This window comes from Nerophis lumbriciformis, linkage group LG38, assembly GCF_033978685.3.
Source record: "Nerophis lumbriciformis linkage group LG38, RoL_Nlum_v2.1, whole genome shotgun sequence".
In the NCBI taxonomy this organism is placed as follows: domain Eukaryota; kingdom Metazoa; phylum Chordata; class Actinopteri; order Syngnathiformes; family Syngnathidae; genus Nerophis; species Nerophis lumbriciformis.
In genome coordinates, this window is record NC_084585.2 from 18,824,675 (window position 1) to 18,849,244 (window position 24,570).

Sequence of the window (24,570 nt, forward strand, 5' to 3'; positions counted from 1 at the left end):
GCGTAAGTAAAGCAACATTTTGTTTTCAGCACAAACCCGTTCAAGATTAGACAAACAAACATTGTATAGGGTTACAGAACATGAACGCTGATGGCTTGCCACACATAAAGCCCTGTAAAAGGTGGGAAAAAAGTAGATCCGAGGAGAGGATGAGTAGAAAAAAAAAAAGTTGTTTTCAAACAAAAGGGCCCAGTCTGGAGTGTTAAAAAACTCCATAGCAAAGCACATACATATTACAACATACAACTCGAGACTTGCAACGAGGGGTGAGGGGGCGGGCATCCGGCCTGAAGGTGCCAGCCATTAGGGCGCTGCTTTGTGTTCCAACATACCACGTGGGTTGGTGTGGGGGTTTGTGTGTGCATATGCCCATTATTCAGGGTGTTGTCTATAGGCCTGGAATCCGCCTCTGCGGGCGTTACGAGCAAAGTTTAATTTCCAGGTGTTATTGGAGGAGGGAAGGGTGTCACAGAGGCTATCACTGTGATGTCCTTCAGGAGGTATTTTCAGAACAGACTTTGTCTGTTGAGGGAAGCCATTTGAGGGAGTCAAATCGTAGATAAGGATTGTTGTTTTCCAAGCGAGCAGACATTTCAATGGTTTGTCTGATCTTATTCTCCGTGCTGACTCTCAATTTGATACATTTTTGCATTTCAATAAGACTTTCAATGATGTTCAACTTACGATTCTGTTCAGAAATCGTCACAGTCTGTGTTCTCAGAGCCCGACCCATGCCTTCCATTGCGACGGGCAGCCATTGGGCTCCTTGAATGGCTGTCATTGTCTTCAGAATTTGACAATAGACCAAAGCAATGCCCAGCCTAATAAGCAGATGCCCTGCGATCACAGGTCCGATTAGATAATGTCTTCCATGTCCTCGACGGAAAGCACTGAAAAGGCACATGATTCTCCCATCTCTCCCACAAATCTCTCACATACTCTGCAAGGATTGTTCCGTCAGAACAGCCAGGCTCCCCCGAACCTCCTTTTCCTCATCGAGAAGATTTTGTCCATTGAGTCAAAAGTCCATCTTATCAATTCCATGTTAGATGTTTAGATTTCAGAGGGTAGCACAGAGAAAGAGGCTCTTAAAGGTTTAGACAAGACAAGACATAGAGGCAAGCGGGCAGAAACAGAGAGGGAGGGGATGCCAAGAGAGAGAGGAAAGTGTCTCTTTTATCATGTTAGCATTTAAACCTGCGAGGTAGCGCCAGTCATTCCGCGAGTTTATCAAAGTGTAGTTGTCAATCGTTTTTTCGATAATTTTAATTTAATACGGTAAAATTAACCGTCTGGTGTTTTACTGTGGTTACCATTAATACTGTTTATCATACAGGGTATCTGCGACTTGTCCAGGGTGTACCCTGTCTTCTGCCCGAATGCAGCTGGGATAAAGTCCAGCCCCCTGCGATCCCGACAGGGACAAGCGGTAGAAAATGGATGGAAACTTCAGTCCTGCTTTTAAATGTTTACATTTTTGAGGACGCTATACTTAACTACAAAAGGGAACCAAAGTAGGCTACCTGTGCGGTCCCGGTCGGAATTTATTGTGCACCGTCAGCTAGTGTGCTGTGTGCGCGCGCGGTGGTATGTTGATACATCTTAGCATAGCAGCCGAGAAATCTTAACAAAAACCCGCAGCAAAGCCAAATTACTTGCATAGATGGGTAAGTGCAAGTTCAACGATTTGTGGCTCCAAAAACGATCAATTTTGAATGGTTGAAGCCAGTGGATAGGTACGTATAAAGTGTTAAGGACCCAGATGTGGCGCCATCGAGGAGGAAAGTGTTTGTAAACATTGCAGTGAAAGTGAATTGGATGATAATGTAGAAGTCAAAAATCCGGGATAAGTTTGTGTCAAAAGATATTGAAACGCCACAAACATTTGCACAACTATACAAACATCAACTTAACCCTCCCTAAGAAGTGTTATGTGGGTAAAGGGGCGCTAATTGCCGAAGATCAATATGAGAAGTTTACTAGTGAAATCATTCTATTACATACAGTAAGCACACGCTAAGTTCTCTGTGGTAGTAGTGTACTCACAGCAGTAAAACTATAAAAGAACATAATTCTCATATATTGTTTCTACAATTTATTTCAATATTTTCAGGTCAGCTTCTCATGCCTAATCTTTTCTCCAAGTTTATACAGCAACTGACATTAAAAGCTATGAAGACTTTTAAGTATTTACACTCAGTTTATGGTAGGGTGAGGAAAGCAAGAGAGAATTGCGAAATAAAAACTAGTCCTGGTTCATTAGCAATATACTGTATGTTTTCAAAAAAGTCTCAAAAACAGGTAAAAATGTATTCATTCATATCAGATTCAAAAGGAGCTGAGCAAATTTGAATGTTATCCACATTATTCACATCCAAATTCTGTTCGAAGCTTGCAAGCCAAGATCGCCTTCTTTCTTTTTAGACAATCACTCTGTCTGCACTCTGTATTTCATAACTTTGTTCAGACCCAGTAGTAGTACTGAAGATGTTTTTATTTGTTTGCTCAATTCTGACAACCGCAAAAACACTGCAAAAGTTAACCGTTAAGCTTTAGCAGAGATGCTAACATATTGTTATGCTTTCCTCTACTATTGCTGACGTTTTGGTTGTCGTTACATGAAAACACTTGATATGAAGCACACTGCACCTGTTGCAAGAAAACAGTTCTATGACAAATCTGAAAAATGGCTGTTATGTTTTCTAATATTTTTTTCAATTAGTTTACAATAAAGAAGCTTCTAGTGTATTTAGTTAGTTAAATCATTTTATTTTCCAATGTGAAAGAGCAGTGGATGAATTCATATACTTACAATTCATACAATACATCCTTTATGTCTTTGTACTTTTTTGTCTGTATGGATATGAAATTGTCTTAAATTATTTTCAATATAGTCTTAAAAATAAGTTTTAAATTTGACTTGTTGAAACCTGCAGAGATCCTGTCATAGCTAGTTACAACAAGCTCAGTATCTTACCGAGGAGCGTCGGAGACAGCATCCGCCAGATGTCCCATGTGCCTTCGCTTTAAATACAGACATACTAATGAAAAGCAAGTTATAGAGCAAGTTATTCATATCTTTTATGTGTTTACTTTTCATTTGTGGTTTTCAGTGTATGCAGCCATTTTTCTCTTCCTGTTGCACAGCAGTCACCGGTCGCGCTGACACGCACACGTGTTCGTTTCTGTCCGGAAAAACGCAAGCGATGATGTCACTGATTTGATTTTTGTTGTACCGTCGTCTATCTGCTAACCCAAAGCTGTGAATGAAAGGGAAACACTAGGATAGACTCGTAAAGCTGATCTGTGTGTGCGTGTGCGCGTGCGTATGTGTGTGCAGGTCGCCAACCGCTGCGTTTCCAAGAAGACTTGATCTCCAGTGCGGTAGCCGAGCTGAACTTGGGTCTTTCTCTGATGACGCAAGAGGCTCGAGGAACAGAGGAGGAGGAATTTGCTCCAGATGTTCTCTATTACGTCTTCCTTTGTATTCAAAAGGTTTGTCATCCTTGTGATCAAGTGTGATTGTGTGTTGCTGCTAAAGTTGCTTATCTAATGTTTTTTTCTTCTAGTATCTCTTTGAAAATGGACGCGTGGATGATATTTTCTGCGACGCTTACTACACTCGCTTCTGTGAGAGCTTACATAAAATCCTGACCGGATGGAAGCCCAGTGTGCATCATCTAGGTAAGAAGGTCTACTTGTCCACTTTCAAGTTAAGATACCAGGAAGTGACGTCTTCTGTGTCATCAAGGTTACATCATTCCCAGTCATGTGACAGAGGAGATGCTGTGGGAGTGCAAACAACTTGGTGCACATTCACCTGGGACCTTGTTAACAACGCTAATGTACTTCAACACAAAGTAAGTTTCCTCCATGACAATTAACCTGCTGCATTTCTTCAAATAATAAATGCCATGCAGGGGCATTAGTGCTTGAATAAATGAACGGCACATCTCCTTTTTTCTGTGAGGGTCTGTCGTTGCCTTCACTAGTATGACCCTCATCTTTACCACAACACACATAGTAGACGTGGCATCTGTAAAGCTGAGGTTCAACGTGGAAGTTTAAAAAACAAAAAGTGCTGCAAAAGACATTTTGACTTGAAAATAATTAGAAAATATTGCAAAAAAAATCCCAAAAGTTTTCTGATTTGCTTATATTGAGTAGAGCACTAGGGGAGAGAACAAAAGTTGGAAACAAGCTAAAGGAAAAGCTTGAGAGCAAGAGAAAGAGACCTGACAGAGAGAGAAATATGAGAGAGAAAGCGAGATCTGGTATAGAAAACGAGAGAGGGAGCGAGAGACCTTACAGAGAGAGAGACACGAGAGAGGAAGCAAGAGACCTGAGAGAGAGAGAGCGAGACACCATACACAGAGAGAGAGACGAGAGTATATGTCTAGTACACAAGTAAAACAAATACCTTTAACACTAATTTAAAAAAGATTTCATTGTAAATATATTATTTTTCTACGGCCATAAATAATACACTTGTATAAATGACAGCCTCTCCCTTTATAAACATCAAACTTCATATTTTTTTGCCTGAATATACAGAGGATGTTCTACAAGTTTTAGAACTGAGTGATAAGCAGATCCAGCGCTAGTGAAATACTAAGCATCATGTTGCAGTATTGCTAAGTGCTAAACAAGAAATACAAACTAAGAACATAATAAAATAACTTACAATGTTTGCTCTCACTGAGATGCCGAGTGTTGGAATGCTTTATCTTTCAGCAGAAGGCTTGTGCTCCTTGTTTAAATGGTGAATTCAACATAATCCTTACTTTTCGCTTTATGAAATTAGGAAGAATACAAGCATCTTGCCATGTCTTTCTAGCGATGTCAACGAGTTGAGAGCTAGTGATCCACTTATTCAGTTGGTCCAAAGTTTTAGCTGGTAACGTGTGGAATTTCTCATTTTCAAACTTTTCCAAACTCAAATGCGATATAGCAGCAGCAACCTCAGTAAACCGCTAAACCTCTGTGAGCAAGGCGATGTGTCACATTGCCAGAAAAGTAATTTATTGGTAAAATAGATTGTTCAATCCCATTACCTATATTGTTAGCTGCTTTGTACGAACAGTTTAGTACCACAGTCATTTTCAAACTATAGAGCGCACCCACTTAATTTTTGGACTAATTTCATTTTGTCCATACAATATATTGGCCGCACATACAGGGTTTTCGAGGGTCATTAAAAAGCATTGGGTCATTAAATGGATTTTGTTTAAATTAAGGCCTTAAATGGCATTAGAAAGCATTTATTTGATGTCCAGAGCCATTGAAATTGTTTGTTATACAATTGGAGGCCTGGACTGATAATCGAAGGGTCAATTAATCGAACGATAAATGAAAATGAACTCAATAACTTTGCCATCATCAATAAATTGCTATATCTGCGTTTGTTTTCTTTGCCCCTGGCTTTAAAATAGGATACATGAGGTCTCACTCTGTGTATCACTCTCAGCACCTGAGCACGTTTATTTGACAGTGAAATTACATGTACAGAAGGAGCCTCTTGTCAGTCAACTCCAATTTTTGTTTCGGTACACACAGGCTGGACCTCCTTGCAATTCTCTTCCACACATTTTCTTGTGTGTAGTAGTGGTAGCAACACTCATTTTAATGTTGGAGCTGAAACTAAACCTTTTGAAAAAACTGTAGAAGAGGACGTTCGCGAAGATGGGCTGTGTAAACCCCTGAAATGTCGTCGTAACAAGCTGAACAACCACAGCTCTTTTTTTTTATAACTTTATTTGCAAGAGATAACAAAATAAAATAGAAACAATAATAATAAGCATCATATTAAATTGTTTTGTCTTTGATGGAAATGGTCCCTTATAATGACTTTTAGGATGTGGGAAGTTTTCATGACCTTTTTGTTTTTCTTTGTCTTCATTAGGGAACGTTGACGCGAAGCTAGATTTTTTTGGATGTGCACGTAAAGATCTGTGGGAGCGTACGTAGGGGGAGGAGCAAGATGTGTTGCGTACGCAAGCTACGTGGCACATCTCAGTAGGGATACATTTCAGTAGGGATGGGCAATACCACTGATTTACTTTCCGATCTGATACAGAGTTAAATTTAGACTGGTATCGGCGATACCGATCCAATATCAATACTTTGTGCAAATACACCAAATGCATTTCATACAATTTAAAAAGTAGTGTATTTCAAGTGTTGCAGCTCTTGGAGAATGATCTTCAAATGATATCAAATCACAGGGCAAAATAAATGATGCAGTTATTCTGTACTGAATGAATTATTTTATTTATATTCAACTCCGTATGTACTGTCTCCAAAAAACTTACAATAAAAGGATACAAAAATGTTGATGATAATAATAATACTAAGTGACTCATTGTTATTGTCAGTAATTTTCTTTAAAAAAAAAAGGCCAACAAGAAGGACTGCCTCTGCGCTTGAGCATTACGTACTTACCTATCGTAAATCAGTTCCCACCAATTTATTCAGAAATGGGTTTCAGTGATTTAATTACTTTACATTGTGTTCCTGTTTAACTAAAGTATCAAAAGTAACTATATATTAATTTGAGAATCGATATTAGAGCATAAATATCTATCGTCGATATCGATATTTCAGTATTGATCTGCACATCACTATATTTCAGCCTTTAGCTAGCACACAGTTCGTCACGACTCACTAGTGCAGGCATGTTAGATAAAAAAAATAAAAATCTGCGTTTTTAAACATTAATTTCCGCCTCAAAATATCACTTTTGCGTTTTTTTGAATGAAATAGCAAAAACAAATATGATCTCAACAAAATTTCTTGAACGTTCACCTCAACCGCAGGTACTCAAGTGAGTTCCTCTTGTCTAAATGCCGCACTGAGTTGCAGGATGGGGAAACAATCTCAGGAGCACCAAAACAAGCTTACTAGTTAGTGAACCAACTAGCTAGCGTAGTTCCGAACCAGTTGTAGTTGTAGAGTTGTAGTTGTAGTTGTAGAGTTGTGGCCCGCTGGCACTACGGCCAGCGGGCCAAATGCGGCCTGCCAGTGTCTTCAATTTGACCCGAGAGACGAAGTGATTGCAGCCAGTTTGTCGCTCTCTGGTTGCCAACGAAAGTAACTCTGCCTTTATGTGTACTTTCAAGTCAATGAAGTAGAGCATTTACTTAAATGACCCAATCAACATACAAAAAATCAAAAGAATGTAATTAGATCTGCTGATACATGCAGAAACCCTGTGATAGCCACAGATGTACATTGAAACATGAATTAATAATATAAAGGGAACGGTGTGACGTGGCGTGGTGCCAGCAACTTGAGGGTTCCAGGTTCGATCCCCGTCTCTGGCCATCCAAGTCACTGCCGATGTGTCCTTGGGTACGACACTTCACCCTTGCTCTCAGTGCCACTCACACTGGTGAATGAATGATAGGTGGTGGTCGGAGGTCGGTAGAAAAGCGCTATATAAATTTAATTCATCATCATCCGGCACTTGTGTTCTTTAACAAAAGAAAGTGCCTGTAATGCAGTAGCCTCCCGATATATAATATGTTATATTTTATATTGTTATATATTATGGTAAATTTTTGGTCTACTTTTTAAATTGTTTTTTGCCCTCTTTTGTGCCCTTATATGCATTATCCTTTCCATCCTTTGTAACTGAGCTACTGTGTGGAACAATTTGCCTTGTGGATCATTAAAGTTTGTCTCAGTCTTTGACGTCGTCCGTCTGCGCGCTGGGTTTGTCTTCTTTGGTGTGAGGGTCGAGGGGACTCGTGGTTGCTTCGTCTGTCTTTTTCTCGGTATGTTGGGCTTGTAACGCGAAAGCGAAACAACTTGAAGTATCTTTGACACACAAAAACGTGAGCGCCGTTTATTCAATCAAAGAGAAGAATAAAGACTCCTTACATAAAGCGACTCAAAATGGCGGTCACAACAAATCCCCACCTTTGGGTAAATCTCACGGTGACTTAAAGGGGCCGCACCGAATTACTCACTCTTAACTGCATATCCATCCATCCATTTTCTACCGCTTATTCCCTTCGGGGTCGCGGGGGGCGCGGGGGGCGCTGGAGCCTATCTCAGCTACAATCGGGCGGAAGGCGGGGTACACCCTGGACAAGTCGCCACCTCATCGCAGGGCCAACACAAATAGACAGACAACATTCACACTCACAGTCACACATATATGAATGCTAAACAAGAACAACATTGTTATGTGCACAATAGAACAATGACAGTGAATAATGACAAACTCAAGTAAACAGGTGTGGTGAATTATGTCCTTAAAGCAACGGCTACAGGCCTCTCTTTCACTTGCGTATCGAGTAGGGTTGTACACCATTAGGATTTTATCGATACCAATATTGATATTCTTTACCGATGCCGGTATTTATCAATACTCTTATCGGTACTATATATAATTGGTGTAAGTAAAGATGTGAAAAAATTCATGATTAGCACAAGAGGTTGTACATCACCAACATGATGTAACATCTCACAGCAGGCACATCTTTTATCAACGCCTGCTTTTTAAGTCTTAAACAAATCAATTATGTTTGCAGTACAAGGTGCAATATCATCTTGTAAAAAACACCCAGATCCATCACTGTTTTTCTATTTATTACAATTACACTCAGCTGGAAATAATATTTATGTATTGCATTCATGTGCAGTGCACAGATCTTTTACATGATGTATCATATCAAATATATCCTATCAATTAGCATGTTAGGTGGGTGTGCATTTAAGCAAGGTGTGTTTTGATGCCACGCAAATGCAGCGTGATGGAGTGATCTCAGACAGCGTCTTGAGAAAGACCGGTCATCGGATGCTATATTGCTTCAGAGCAATTTTATGGATTGTTGTATTACTTAAATGTTTCACTTTTTGAGTAGATTAATATTGGTCTCTGTATTACTGGATCGCTAGGACCACGGTTGTTGATAGCGGCGGTTGTGAGTAATGCGCGTTCACTTCAAACTGACACTAACTCTTATTAGTGTGTGTGACTTTGAGGGACTTTTAAGGAGGAAATATTGTTGTTACAAATATTTCTGTGGTGTTTATTCCTTATTTGTGATTAGTCTAAGCCAGGGTTCGGCAACCCAAAATGTTGAAAGAGCCATATTGGACCAAAAATACAAAAAACAAATGTGTTTGGAGCCGCAAAAAATGAAACCCCTTATACAAGTCTTATAATGAAGACTTGTATAAGTAAGTGTCTATATTAGCTATAATAGCCTACTATCAAAATTACTACCGTATGTGTCGCAGGCTGAAGCAAATCTTCGTTGACAGAAATGTTGAAATTTAATATTTATTCTACACGTTTTTACAACATTAGAAACCATTAGTAAATCAGAGACTACTCAGAAGGGGCCATAACTCCTGGAAATGACTGGCTTTTAATGGCCAAAGGTATAGATGTGTGTGTCCAAGTTAAAGGAATATTTTAATAGATTTATTACAATCTTTGGCAAGCTAGGTAATGTTTGCTGTGGTCTGGAACAACATGGCACACAAACAACTATGAGAAATGTAGCCAATATTACATACAGATAATGTGTCATGAGTCATGCAAAACTAAATTATATACAAAGAGGATAAAAGTAAAGGATATTAAATGAGCTAAAATATACCTACAAATGAGGCATAATGATGCAATATGTACATACAACTCGCCTAAGTAGCATGTTAGCATTGATTAGCTTGCAGTCATGCAGTGACCAAATATGCCTGATTAGCATTCCACACAAGTCAATAACATCAACAAAGCGCACCTTTATGCATTCACGCACAGCATAAAACTTTTGGTGGACAAAATGAGACAAAGAAGGAGTGGAAGATTTTACATGTAAACAAACTGTTGCGTCACAGTCCACACTATGGTGAGTTCAAGAACCGCCGAAATTAGTAGGACAAAACGATGTTCACCAAATAGTCTCATCAGTGAAGCATACACACAAACATATTAAACAGTGGGCTTTCTAACAATTGGGAAGGTTTGTGTGATGTTTGTCCTCAAACAAAAAACATACTAAAACATTTTTCTCCCATCTTTTTCCATTTTCAATCCTTTTTAAAAAAATGCTCCAGGGAGCCACTAGGGCGGCGCTAAAGAGCCGTGGGTTGCTGACCCCGTTTAAGCTGATTATCAGATTTTACTCTCTTTTTATGCATAGCAGCACCTGAAGTGAATGTGCATTGTGTCATGATTACAATGGTTTGCTGGAGAAATAAAAAAAATACTGATAGCCGTATCAGAAGTCCAAAATCTTAAAGATCCTGCTAGACCGACCCAATTAGGAACCGGTACCAAAAAATACAGTTACTCGGTATACATCCCTAATATCGTGGCGGGTCACCTCTGGGCTTGATCATTCTTCTGTGTGTGGCGGTCCGGTCTTTGGCGGTGGATTTCCGTTGCATGCGGGTGGCTTTTTTTTTTGGACTGCTAGGTCGATGCGTTTGTGCTTTGGGGCTTGTCTGTATTTCACTGTGTCTTGATAAATTAGTGTGTGACGATGATTGTGTGAGGGCGCTTAATTTAATGTGAACAATTTCATCAGTCCAACGTGACCCGTTTCATTTCATTGGTCTGATGTGAAGCTTTGGAACCCTTAAAAAAACATAAATTAGCCGCAGAACACCAGAAATGAACGGTACTTAAATGTCACAGAAAAGGTAAAGATGTGTGTTCTTGTTTCGCATCAGGATTGTGGATGATTAAAGTGAGTAAAATTAAGGGGAAAAGTTCACTTTTCATTTACTAAACACCGGAACCATAATTGACGCCTGCTACTTTCTTCAGCTGAGTAAGCAAATAAAAGTTCAGTTCAGTTTCAGTTTATTTGGAACATGCATACGATACAATGTAATGCATCACACAATTCCAGTTGTTTCATTACAGAACGTCCGAAAAGGAGTAGGAAGAAGCAGAGCTTATTTAATCCTACCCCTTTTCATACCATAGCAATTTTATCCCATTTCCTTGTTCTCTGTAACAGAACAGTGAACACATAAATAATAAATAAATAATATACCATAGTAAGCAAACAAATATTAAATACATAAATAATCTTTGTCTCAATTAAATGAAAAAAAGGGTTCAATGTGTTCATAATTCTGGTTCTGTGTACTTTGTGAACACTTGTAGTTTGAACAGTCTCTTAAAATGAATCATATTGGTGCTTTGTTTGATTTCTTTGGTTAATCCATTCCATAATTTAATTCCACATACTGATATACTAAAGGTTTTAAGTGTTGTACGTGCATACAATTGTTTTAAATTAGATTTTCCTCTAAGATTATATTTCTCCTCTTCTGTTGTGAAGAATTGTTGTACGTTCTTGGGTAGCAGGTTGTAGTTTGCTTTGTACATCATTTTAGGTGTTTGCAAATGCACCAAATCGTTGAATTTCAATATTTGTGATTTAATAAATAAAAGGTTTGTATGTTCTCTATATCCAACATTATGTATTATTCTAATTGACCTTTTTTGTAACACAGTTAGTGAATGAAGTGGTGTGGTCTTTAGTGAAAATGCTCCACATGTTTTCGCTGCAGGTGTTTCCGTCTGCTGACAGTGGAGCAGCACCTGAAGGTGGCCTTCTCCAAGGTGCTGCGACACACCAGGAAGAACCCCACCAACTCCAAGGACAAAGCAACCACTATCCGCCTCCTCAAAGGGCAAAGTTCACATAAAGGTGTTTGGACTTCACCTCCCAGTAGAATTAGTGCTTGTGTTGCTATTTAATTTGTTATTTTTTTAATATCCTAGACGACATGTATGACGAGCAGGTTGAAGATCCAGAAAATCCTCTTCGTTGTCCCATCAAACTCTATGACTTTTATCTCTTCAAATGGTGAGTCACTTCTCCTTTTCCCTGGTCCTGGCCGTAGCTCCTTCACCTCTCGCTCTCCCCGCCGCAGCCCTCAAAGCGTCAAAGGCCGTAACGACACGTACTACATGACCCCGGAGTCGGTGGTGGCGCCCAACAGTCCCATGTGGTACTCGTCACAGCCGCTGTCCACGCAGCAGCTGGAGCAGATGTTGGCGCGCATCTTGGTGGTGCGAGAGGTGCAGGAGATCATAGGTGCCGCTTCTGAGAGCTAAAGAGAGCAAGAGACCGCGAGCCAAAGGAAGATTGTGATCTCGTCAAAGATTTCTGACTCTAAACTTGTCAACAATCACACGCTAACGAAGCAGTGATGTGAGGACTCTGATTAAGTCTTTTCAACATTTACTCTTCTTTCACCTCCTGCTTTTTGTTCTTCTCATCCCAAACGTTTCTTGCAGGGACCACTGCTCACCTTCTTTTCTATTCTGTGTTGATATGTATAAAGATGACCTGGTGCCTGTTTTCAAACATTTCTTCAGTTGTTCCCTTGTAGTCGTCCAGGAGACTAGAAAGCTTTTTTTCTCAGGTGGAAAGATGTGATTGACACCCATAAAGACATTTTTCAACAGCTTTGTCTTCATTATTCAGCATTCTTAAAGGTGACCGTCTTACTAAAAGTTACATGAATGTACTTAATGAATGTTTGACTACTTTTTACACAACCTGTTCTCTTCAATGACCACTAAATTCAGATCTTGTGAACGTCACTGGACACTTCTCTGAGAACATCCTGTTGGAGGCCTCATTATGTCAAGGTACTGCTGATCCATTGTTGGCTTTGGTCTTCATACGTCAATTTTGTTCTTCAGCTTCTTGTTAGAGAACAAGTTGTGGGGAAAAGTAGTGACAATTTACAGAAGGTCAACTTATGATAGTACTTGTAGTGTATGTCAATGCTAGTACTAATGTAGTACTAGTAATGTATGTCAGTAGTTATAGTGTAGTAATATCAGTGCTAGTACCAATAGTGTAGTACTATTAGTGTATGTCAATGCTAGTACTAATAAAGTATGTCAGTAGTTAGTGTAGCACTATTTGTGGTGTATGTCACCGCTAGTAAAAATTGTGTACTACTAGTAGTATGTCAGTAATTCTAGTGCAGTACTAATGTACTAGTAGTGAATGTCAATGCTAGCACTAATGTAGTACTACTAATGTATTTCAGTAGTTAGTGTAGTAATATCAGTGGTTTATATCAATGCTAGTACCAATAATGTAGTACTATTAGTGTATGTCAGTGCTAGTACTAATGTAGTACTAGTAATGTATGTCAGTAGTTCTAGTACCAATGTAGTACTATTAGTGTATGTCAGTGCTAGTACTAATGTAGTAATGTATGTCAGTAGTTATAGTGTAGTACTATTAGTGATGTATGTTAGTGCTAGTAAAAATTGTGTCGTACTAGTAGTATGTCAGTAATTATAGTGTAGTACTAATGTACTAGTAGTGAATGTCAATGCTAGTACTATTGTAGTACTAGTAATGTATTTCAGTAGTTATAGTGTAGTAATATCAGTGGTGTATATCAGTGCTAGTACCAATAACGTAGTTCTATTGGTGTATGTCAGTGACAGTACTAGTAGTGTATGTCTGGGCTAGCACTAATGTAGTACTGTAATTTATGTCAGTATAGTGTAGTACTATTAGTGTATGTCAGTGCTAATACCAATAGTGTACTACTAGTAGTATGTCAGTAATTATAGTATAGTACTACCGGTAATAATGTACTAGTTTTGTATGTCAGTGCTTGTACTAATATTGTAATAGTATAGTACTTCTAGTGGTGTATGTTAGTGCTAGTACCAATAGTGTACTACTAGTAGTATGTCAGTAATTATAGTTAGTACTAATAACGTATTGGTAGTTTGTCAGTACTCGTACTAATGATGTAATAGTGTAGTACTTCTAGTGGTGTATGTCAGTGCTAGTACCAATATTGTACTACTAGTAGTAGGTCAGTAATTTTAGATAATGTACTAGTAGTGAATGTCAGTGCTCGTACTAATGATGTAATAGTGTAGTACTTCTAGTGGTGTATGTCAGTGCTCGTACAAATATTGTACTACTATTAGTATGTCAGTAATTATACATAATGTACTAGTAGTGTATGTCAGTGCTCGTACTAATGTTGTAATAGTGTAGTACTTCTAGTGGTGTATGCCAGTGCTAGTACCAATAGTGTACTACTAGTAGCATGTCAGTAATTATAGTGTAGTACTAACAATGTGCTAGTAGTGTATGTCAGTGCTCGTACTAATGTTGTAATAGTGTAGTACTTCTAGTGGTGTATGTTAGTGCTAGTACAAATATTGTACTACTAGTAGTATGTCAGTAATTATACATAATGTACTAGTACTGTATGTCAGCGCTCGTACTAATGTTATAATAGTGTAGTACTTCTAGTGGTGTATGTCAGTGCTAGTATAAATATTGTACTACTAGTAGTATGTCAGTAATTATACTTAATGTACTAGTACTGTATGTCAGCGCTCGTACTAATGTTATAATAGTGTAGTACTTCTAGTGGTGTATGTCAGTGCTAGTACAAATATTGTACTACTAGTAGTATGTCAGTAATTATACATAATGTACTAGTAGTGTATGTCAGTGCTCGTACTAATGTTGTAATAGTGTAGTACTTCTAGTGGTGTATGCCAGTGCGAGTACCAATAGTGTACTACTAGTAGTATGTCAGTAATTATAGTGTAGTACTAACAATGTGCTAGTAGTGTATGTCAGTGCTCGTACTAATGTTGTAATAGTGTAGTACTTCTAGTGGTGTATGTTAGTGCTAGTACAAATATTGTACTACTAGTAGTATGTCAGTAATTATACATAATGTACTAGTACTGTATGTCAGCGCTCGTACTAATGTTATAATAGTGTAGTACTTCTAGTGGTGTATGTCAGTGCTAGTATAAATATTGTACTACTAGTAGTATGTCAGTAATTATACTTAATGTACTAGTACTGTATGTCAGCGCTCGTACTAATGTTATAATAGTGTAGTACTTCTAGTGGTGTATGTCAGTGCTAGTACAAATATTGTACTACTAGTAGTATGTCAGTAATTATACATAATGTACTAGTAGTGTATGTCAGTGCTCGTACTAATGTTGTAATAGTGTAGTACTTCTAGTGGTGTATGCCAGTGCGAGTACCAATAGTGTACTACTAGTAGTATGTCAGTAATTATAGTGTAGTACTAACAATGTGCTAGTAGTGTATGTCAGTGCTCGTACTAATGTTGTAATAGTGTAGTACTTCTAGTGGTGTATGTTAGTGCTAGTACAAATATTGTACTACTAGTAGTATGTCAGTAATTATACATAATGTACTAGTACTGTATGTCAGCGCTCGTACTAATGTTATAATAGTGTAGTACTTCTAGTGGTGTATGTCAGTGCTAGTACAAATATTGTACTAGTAGTATGTCAGTAATTATACTTAATGTACTAGTACTGTATGTCAGCGCTCGTACTAATGTTATAATAGTGTAGTACTTCTAGTGGTTTATGCCAGTGCTAGTACCAATAGTGTACTACTAGTAGTATGTCAGTAATTATAGTGTAGTACTAACAATGTGCTAGTAGTGTATGTCAGTGCTAGCACTAATGTAATAGTGTCGTATATTAGTGGTAGTACCAATAGTGTACTACTAGTAGTATGTCAGTAATTACATTGTAGTACTAATAATGTACTAGTTGTGTATGTCAGTGCTCGTACTAATGTTGTAATACTTCTAGTGGTGTATGTTAGTGGTAGTACTACTACTGTGGTAATAGTAGTGTATGTCGAAGCTACTAATGTAGTACTAGTTGTGTATCTCAGCAGTAGTTTACTACTGGTAGTATATGTCAGCACTGGAACTGCGGTTCTAGTAGTGTATGTCAGTAGTAGTGTTATTTTAGTGGTACTAGTAGTGTGTGTCAATAGCAGTTGAAGTGTAGTACTGTATGTTAGTACTAGTATAGTACCAGTGTGGTACTATTGTAAGTACGGTACTAGTAGTGTCATTCAAATTCTGAGGCCAAACTTAAGAAATGTCCTTTTGCAAAACAAGCACACTTGCATTGAGATGTATTTATTGAAATGATTTACAAAATGATGTTTAGAATTTCTATCACATTTAAAAATAGCACATGGTTATTTGTCGTCTTTCTGCTTAGGAAAAGTTAAATGGAGCTGACTGAGTGTTTGGATAAAGAATTTAGGTAGCGGACATGACACTTGGATGCTTCCCGGCAGTGTCATCTCTCTGGCATGTAAGTGAAGAGGAACATAGCGGACCTTACTCTGCTCAAGGCGCAGCTTCCCCAGCACGCCTTCCGGCAGTTTCTGCAGAAGAGATATACATATATTATGTTGATCATCTATAATAATGCTATAATGTATTAAGGCCTGCAGGATTCTGCCAAAAAAAGTGATGTATGGTTCTATTAGGCAATAGGGCTTGAAAGTGTGACGTTCCGGGTCTTGCTGGACTCTGAATCGCTTATTTACATGGTTGAATACAAGACTGTGCTTAAGTTTAGTTTTTTTTCTTTAACAAGTTTAAAACATGGCGCAAACGTGGTCATGATCGCTTCAGGAAAAAAACTATTTTTGTGAGATATTTCTCATTTCCAGTGTGAAAGCAAAGCCGAAGTTATGAAGCTAATAAAGAGACGGTGAATAGCCATCAAAGCAGCTGTGAGACAATCAAACACGACTTTTAACGCCATCACCTGGTACGTGTTGGTGGGTTCATTGCATTTTTAGACTGGTAAGTTAGAATCAAAACATGATTCATTCAGTTACACACGTAGCATTTAGTTGTCTGTTAGCGTTAGCCAGGCAGCTAGGTGTGCGCGACAAACAACGTACAGTATTTTGGAGAAAAGCATAATGCCCGTTTACTTTTAGTCTTGGTAAGCACAAAAATATTATTTTCTGAGAAGTAGCGCAGTGAGTAATTAATAGTAATACTGGGCTTATTTTTTTCAGGTAAACCTGCTCATGAAATGAGGCTGGGCACCCTCACGCCATCTCCAACACAAAATAAATGTAAGCTTACAATAAACCTTAACTTACCGGTGTAAAAATTGACTCTGTAGACGACATATACCGTATTTTGCGGACTATGAGGCGCACTTAAAATCCTTTTTTTCCCCTCAAAACTCGACAGTGCGCCTTATAACCCGGTGCGCCTAATGTAAGGAATACGTTTGGTTGAGCTTACCCACCTTGAAGCTATTTTATTTGGTACATGGTGAAATTATATGTGTGACCAGTAGATGGCAGTTACACATAAGAGATACGTCTAGGCTGCACTATGATGGCCATATGATTCAAGTAAACAACACCAACATTTTATATGCCATCCATCCATTTTCTACCGCTTGTCCCTTTTGGGATCACGGGGGTTGCTGGAGTCTATCTCAGCTGCATTGGGGCGGAAGGCGGGACATTTTATATGTTCCATTGAAAATATAGAACATTACACACGGTGCTCAAAAATCTTTCAAAATGTTTTAGTACGACTTTGGTAAGCTATGAAGCTGCACCGCTTGATGGATTGTCGGCGCATTAAACATAGGAGTATTATTATGGTGTGTGTATAAGGTAAGACATATTATCTGGCGTTTTGTTTTGCAATATTATTCAAAAGCAACTTTTTTTACCTTCTGGTACCTGCTGATTGGTATTTGGGATCTGCATAAATCCTGAAAAATTGCGCGTGTCCTCCTTTGTAGTCCGTGCCGACACCGTATTCGATAAGCTTCTTCTTTTTCTCTATCTTCTTGTTATGGGACATTCATCCTCCGCTGTAGCCATTTCTAATATAAAGTAGTGTAAAGTTCTTACTTATATCTGTCAGTAAACTCGCCATGAAAGCGCTAAAACATACCGGTGTAGTGAATTTATATTATTCACCCAAGGAACTTTAGTTATTAGAGAGTTCCGGTCGGACGGTTTTTCACAGGACACATATCCAATGTTGTTGTTTCCGGACAAGGAGATGCTGCTCCGTTATTGATTTAAGTAAAGTCTGCATGTCATTAAAACAGTTAGCTCCATCTTTTGCCACTTCTTCCACTCCTGTCGTTGCACGCTACACCGCTACAACAAAGATGACTTGGAGAAGACGCTGTCGAAGGTGAGCCACGTAAATAAGAACGCCCACAAAACGGCGCATCCTGAAGCGACTGTCAGAAAGCGACTTGAAGATGATCTATAAAACATAATCTATGGAACATTTTGACCAAAGAACCACCATTACATGTTATGTAGACCACAAGGAAGTGTGTTCCATTTAGAAAAAATAATACTAATATGACTCCTGTAATGCGCCCTATAATCCGGTGCGCTTAATATATCCAAAATAGACCATTCATCGGCAGTCCGGATTTATGCAGATCCCAAATACAGATCAGCAGGTACCAGAAGGTAAAAAAAGTTGCTTTTGCATAATATTGCGAAACAAAACGCCCGATAATTATTATGTACACACCATAATAATACTCCTATGTTGAAGCACACAAAACAGTGCAACCTACACTTATGTCTTATATTTGACTGCCATCTACTGGTCACACAGGGGACGGCGTGGCAAAGTTGGGAGAGTGGCCGTGCCAGCAATCTGAGGGTTACTGGTTCAATCCCCACTTTCTACCATCCTAGTCACGTCCATTGTGTCCTTGAGATAGACACTTCACCTTTGCTCCTGATGGGTCTGGGTTAGCGCCTTGCGTGGCAGCTCCCGCCATCAGTGTGTGAATGTGTGTATGTGAATGGGTGAATGTGGAAATAGTTTCAAAGCGCTTTGAGTTCCTTAAAGGTAGAAAAGCGCCATACAAGTATAACCATTTACACTTATCATTACACCATGTACCAAATAAAATAGTTTCAAGGTGGGTAAGCTCAACCAAACTTATTCCTTACATGAGGCGCACCGGGTTATAAGGCGCACTGTCGAGTTTTGAGGAAAAAAGGATTTTAAGTGTGCCTTATAGTCCGATAATACGGTAATAAAGACAAGTGAATTAATTCATACAAGTGCTTCCTCGCCAGCCAGTAAAAGGCAGCCAACTCGCCCTGGCCCACTAACATTTCTATAAATGTAACAAGCTTTCAGAGGTTACACATGTCTTAATGCCTGCTGTGTTTTCTTTTACCATCCAAAAATCAAAGTTAAAAAGCATGTTTTATTTTAGTGAAGTTGAGTCATTTCAATCAAACTACCTGTGGTGCCAGTTTGCTCTGGTGCGAATATTTGTGGTCGCCCAAAATGGGGCACGCCAGCGCACACGCCATATGGACCCTCAACTGGTGCTTCACGCCTGTGGAAACCAGACATCATTGGTGCGTTTCATCTGAAACATCCCAGTTAGGTCAAAGGTCGTCGTACCAGTAAAAGCTTGCAGCTCCACCAGGCTGCACCCGCTACCGCTGTCCAGGACTTTATACTTGGTGGCGGCAGGAAGGGCTTGACGATGGGCTCGCATTTTAGTGAGTCCGGTGCCTTTCTCGTTCATTCTGTAGACGGGGCTCAGACCCATCTGGAACAGGTAGAAAGAAAGGCGAGGAAAAAACAACCGTGTCGATGGTAGGCCTACCTTGAAGTGAGACGGTGGACCTGCGACTTCTCTCTCTATGATGGGAATGTCGATGATGCCCTCAGATGGCACTGGCACGCCCACGGTGACGATCCTGGGGAGGAACGCTGGGTATTAGCTGACCTCAAACACACCTTGTCATTACAAATCTGCACTGTAGATGGCGGCATAACTGCTGCTTAACACACTAGGAGAAGTGTATATTTAGCTAGTAGTCATTATGGCCCAAGTGCAGCTGGGATAGGCTCCAGCCCCCACCCCGGCGACCCAGAGAAGACAAGCGGTAGAAAATGGATGAATGGCTAGATCAGACGTGTCCAAAGTGCGGCCAGGAGCCATTTGCGGCCTGCATCTAATTTTATAATGCTGCACCTTCTAAAAATACTGTAACAAGAAAAAAAGTGGAATAAAAGAGCATACAGGGGAAATGTAACAAGAAAAAAAGTTGCAATTATGACTCTAATAACACAAAGCTGTAATGCAGGCTTTTTTCTTTTCAACTTGCTCAAAAAATAATGAATCAAATTCAATCATATGAATTGTTGACCTATTGAAGACTCCAATTACTTCACATCAAATATTCCCTTTGAAATATTTTGTGAGGAAAATATTGCATATTTTGTGTGTTTGCCATTAAAACAAATTGTTCCATGACACACTTCATAAAACAGACAAAATAATATAAACTTAATAAGCAACGGATAGATCTAAAGTTGATCTAAAGATTTAAATTTTAAGCGTTAAAAGTAAAAAAAAAAATGTATGAATTATATTTAACACTTTTATGACTTTGATTGATGAGGTAGTATAGCTCGGTTCGTAGAGTGGCCATGCCAGCAACTTGAGGGTTCCAGGTTCGATCCCCGCTTCCGCCATCCTAGTCACTGCCTTTGTGTCCTTGGGCAAGACACTTTACCCACCTGCTCCCAGTGCCACCCACACTGGTTTAATGTAACTTAGATATTGGGTTTCACTATGTAAAAGCGCTATATAAACATAATTCACTTCACTAACACCTTGAACCCTTTTTTTTTTTAGATAAAGATTATTTATGTATTTAATATTTGTTTATGTTATTTATTTATTATTTATTCACTGTTATGTTACAGAGAACAAGGACATTGGATAACATTGCTATGGTACGAAAAGGGGTAGGATTAAATAAGCTCTGCTTCTTCCTACTCCTTTTCGGACGTGCTGTAATGAAACAACTGGATATATGTGATGCATTACATTGTATCGTATGCATGTTCCAAATAAACTGAAACTGAACTGAACTGAACTTAATCCCTGAGGATTTTAGTGGGATTTGTTTCCAAAAAGCAAAAAACTGTCATTGTTCAAAAATTAATAATGAATCAAAATCAATAATCTTATGAATTATCGACCTATGTATTTAATGTTTCAATTATTTTACAATTTTTTTAATGTGTTTTTATCATAAAACCAGGGTTTTCTTTAACAAAAAGGCATACAACATTTAAAAAATGTATATCTAGAGAGATCTAGAGATTAAAAATTAAAGAAAAAAAAAATCAATAACACATATTTTTTAACAATTGTATGACTGAGGTCCTTCCAGGTCCCCGAGACCAAAACTTGAGGGGAGCTCTAAAGGTTTAAAAAATCTATTTATTGTATTAGTTTTCCATCCATCCATCCATTTTCTACCGCTTATTCCCTTTGGGGTCGCGGGGGGCGCTGGAGCCTATCTCAGCTACAATCGGGCGGAAGGCGGGGTACACCCTGGACAAGTCGCCACCTCATCGCAGGGCCAACACAGATAGACAGACAACATTCACACTCACATCCACACACTAGGGTTTTGAAAATGGAAAATAGCAAAATGGCTGCCGCATGCTTTGATTTTTCAGTTTGTGGCCCTCAGTAGAAAAAGTTTGGACCCCCCTGCTCTAGATTGCCTTTTTCAACAGGGCTGGACGATACAGAGAATGTTGGTATCAATATGACAAGTAAATTTGGGACTAGTATCGCCAATGGAAGACGTCATGGTCAAATAATTTTGGTCAATTTACCTCTTGTTATCTGTGTTGTGATAAGGTGGCGACTTGTCCAGGGTGCCCCGCCTTCCGCTTGAATGCAGTTGGAATAGGCTCCAGCCCCCTGCGTCCCCGAGAGGGACAAGCGGTAGAAAATGGATGGATGGACAGTTAATTATGATAAAACACAGGACAAATGTTTTATGCATGTCCATCTATCCATTTACTACTGCTTGTCCCTCTCGGGGTGCCTGAATGAGCAGCGAATAGAGACCGAAATGGAAAAACATCAATTCTGAGGAAAATCGGACGTATCATGTCGAGAAACGGCAACAAAAGTATCGCTTCAATAGGAATGTCTCCATCCATCCATCCATTTTCTACCGCTTGTCCCTTTCGGGGTCGCGGGGGTTGCTGGAGCCTATCTCAGCTGTATTCGGGCGGAAGGCGGGGTACACCATGGACAAATCGCCACCTCATCACAGGGCCAACACAGATAGACAGACAACATTCACACTCACATTCATGCACTAGGGCAGGGGTCGGGAACCTTTTTGGCTGAAAGAGCCATGAAAGCCAAATATTTTAAAATGTATTTCCGTGAGAGCCATATAATATTTTTAAAAACTGAATACAACTAAATGCATGCATTTTTTAAGTAATACCAACATTTTTAGAGTACAATAAGTGTCTTATTCTTTTTAATAACATTGTTATTCTGAAGCTAACCAATAATAAATAAAAAACTTCTTACCAATAATGCGACTTCTTGAACAGGTGCGGTAGAAAATGGATGAATGGATTAAAATCCATGAGAATGTTTTATATTTTTAACATTATTTTTAACACTGTGATTACCAGCGGAATTATTCATTACTTATCATGTTAAGCAATGTCAGCTAAGATTTATCTGAGAGCCAGATGCAGTCATCAAAAGAGCCACATCTGGCTCTAGAGCGATAGGTTCCCTACCCCTGCACTAGGGCCAATTTAGTGTGCTACTTTTTGTAGCAACGCTTCTGCCGCATACTTTACATATTACGGTTGTCTGTTCAACATCTTCCCGCTTCAAGCCAAACCACCGCTGTCCGATGGACCCCGTGCTGTTTTTCTTGGGAATGAATTCTTCCTTCATTTGTTACCAGATTCGCATCTTTAGTGTTGCCAATCAACCTATCCCCAGGTGCATGTTTTTGGTTGTGGGAGGAGGGAACCCACGCAATCACGGGGAGAACATGCAAACTCCACACAGAAAAATCCCGAGCCCGGGATTGAACCCAGGTCTACTCAGGACCTTCGTATTGTGAGGCACATGTACTAACCCCTGTTTCACCGTGCTGCCCTAGGAATGTCTCATCGACACAAAAGCAAAAAAGCAATCCACATATGCAAATTCAATACAAATAAAAATACATAATTTACAAATACACATTTATTTATACAAATTCTTGATTTATTTGTATGTCACATTTTTATATTTATAAATTGTATTTGTATATATCTTCAAATCTCAAAAATATATTTACAAATACGTGTTTATTTACACAAATTATTTATTTATTTGTATATCACATTTGTATTTGTATATTTATTAATATATGCATATGTATTAATATCATATTGTTATATATAAGTTGATGTGAGACAATTCTACTTCCATAGGTTTTGAAACTACACTTGGTTTTAACCCCAAATATGTGTTTTTTAAAACTCTCCGTGTTTGTGTGGACATGGCCTTAGAGTGCCACTTACCAGTATTTTCTCTGTACTTGATTACTCCTGTGAAGTTCATAAATGTGCTCCACTGCTTCTTCACTCCTCGCCAGGAGGAGAACTCCCGTCATCTCCTTCTCCAGCCCCAAACATGGCAGCAGCTGAGACTCACACCTGGCCTTCATACCGTCCATCATTTTGGCCACGACAGGAAGCACAGAGGAGATGGAAGTGTCCTTGCTGGAATCTGACAACAGAAGGAGCAGCTTAGCTCCACTTTGAATACAAAAATGAAGTATTTAGGTTACCTCTAAGAGGAACATTGTAGGGTTTGTTGATAAGAACCACATGCTGGTTTTGGTACAGAACATTTCTGCTGAGGTGCTTGGCCAGCACGTTGGGATGAACTTTCTGAAGCTGCAGACTGAACCTTTTTAACTCCACCACCTTCTTCTGCACGCTGGACATCGGAGCTTCATTCGCCTGGACTTTGGGCTCCTCCTGTTGGAGCTTTCGAGCCAAGTCTATGGCTCGAAGCTGGGGTTGCTTTCTTTTCTCGGCGTCTGGAGCTTGTGTTGCCGCGGCAGTAGCCTGGCCCCGGCTGAGGCACAGTGCCTCTGCCGACCACCGGTGACAATTTTCCCGTGTTCTCAAGAGCGATAAGAGGGCGTTCAGACTGGCTCTCCAGTCGCCCGTCAAAAAAGTTCTTCCACATCTGTTCATTGTTACGGTTTTAACCACTTACGTGTGCTAGTAAACAACCTTAGCATGGAGTGGGACGCATGCGAGCGTAGCATTTAGTTACTTCCGGGTGATTATTTCCAAAATAAGTGTATTTTGTCGTAAAAACAATCTAACCAGCAATAACATTGTGTTATACACAGTATTTGTATTACTACTCCTGCAACAGTAACACAAGAAGAGAAGAGAACGAGTGTGATTTACCATGAATTGATAAACGTGGACCCCGATTTAAACAAGTTGAAAAACTTATTCCATTTAGTGGTCAATTGTACGGAATATATTGGACTGTGCAATCTACTAATAAAAGTCTCAATCAATAAAATAAAAAAAAAAAAGCATTTATAGTTACTTCTGGGTGATTCTTTCCAAAATAAGTGTATTTTGTCGTCAAAACAATCTAACCAGCAATACAATTTTGTTATACACAGTATTTGTATTACTACTCCTGCAATGACAATACAAGGAGAGAAGGGAACGAGTGTGTTGAATCAGATTGGGTTAGAATACAGTATGAGAAAATAAAACAATTCAAATAAAGATAATAAAAAAAAGTAGAGCATTGGCGAAAAATGAAAACGTGAATCAACACAATGTATTCTCATTGTATTTGTATTATTTTTAAACAGAAAAAAAACAATT

At 39.0% G+C, this 24,570-nt stretch overlaps 2 protein-coding genes across 4 annotated transcripts in view; one reads left to right on the forward strand and one right to left on the reverse strand.

Annotated features, from left to right (window-relative positions):
* LOC133578101 (transcriptional regulator QRICH1-like) overlaps window positions 1-12,444 on the forward strand; it is a 32,412-nt gene extending 19,968 nt beyond the window's left edge. For all 3 annotated transcript variants that reach the window (XM_061932273.2, XM_061932274.2, XM_061932275.2), the window contains exons 6-11: window positions 3,341-3,495; window positions 3,570-3,684; window positions 3,752-3,860; window positions 11,542-11,681; window positions 11,756-11,840; window positions 11,908-12,444. In XM_061932273.2, the coding sequence (XP_061788257.2) occupies window positions 3,341-3,495; window positions 3,570-3,684; window positions 3,752-3,860; window positions 11,542-11,681; window positions 11,756-11,840; window positions 11,908-12,091 (788 nt within the window). In that variant the 3' untranslated portion in view covers window positions 12,092-12,444. The remainder of the gene's footprint in view (window positions 1-3,340; window positions 3,496-3,569; window positions 3,685-3,751; window positions 3,861-11,541; window positions 11,682-11,755; window positions 11,841-11,907) is intronic.
* Window positions 12,445-15,944: 3,500 nt separating this feature from the next.
* Window positions 15,945-24,138, reverse strand: LOC133578150 (pseudouridylate synthase RPUSD4, mitochondrial-like). The gene is made up of 6 exons (XM_061932338.2): window positions 23,496-24,138; window positions 23,227-23,434; window positions 19,475-19,568; window positions 19,267-19,417; window positions 19,101-19,198; window positions 15,945-16,214 (listed from the first exon to the last, which is right to left on the reverse strand). The coding sequence occupies exons 1-6, from the start codon at window positions 23,908-23,910 to the stop codon at window positions 16,023-16,025; spliced, it is 1,158 nt and encodes a 385-aa protein (XP_061788322.1). The 5' UTR covers window positions 23,911-24,138; the 3' UTR covers window positions 15,945-16,022.
* Window positions 24,139-24,570: the final 432 nt, after the last annotated feature.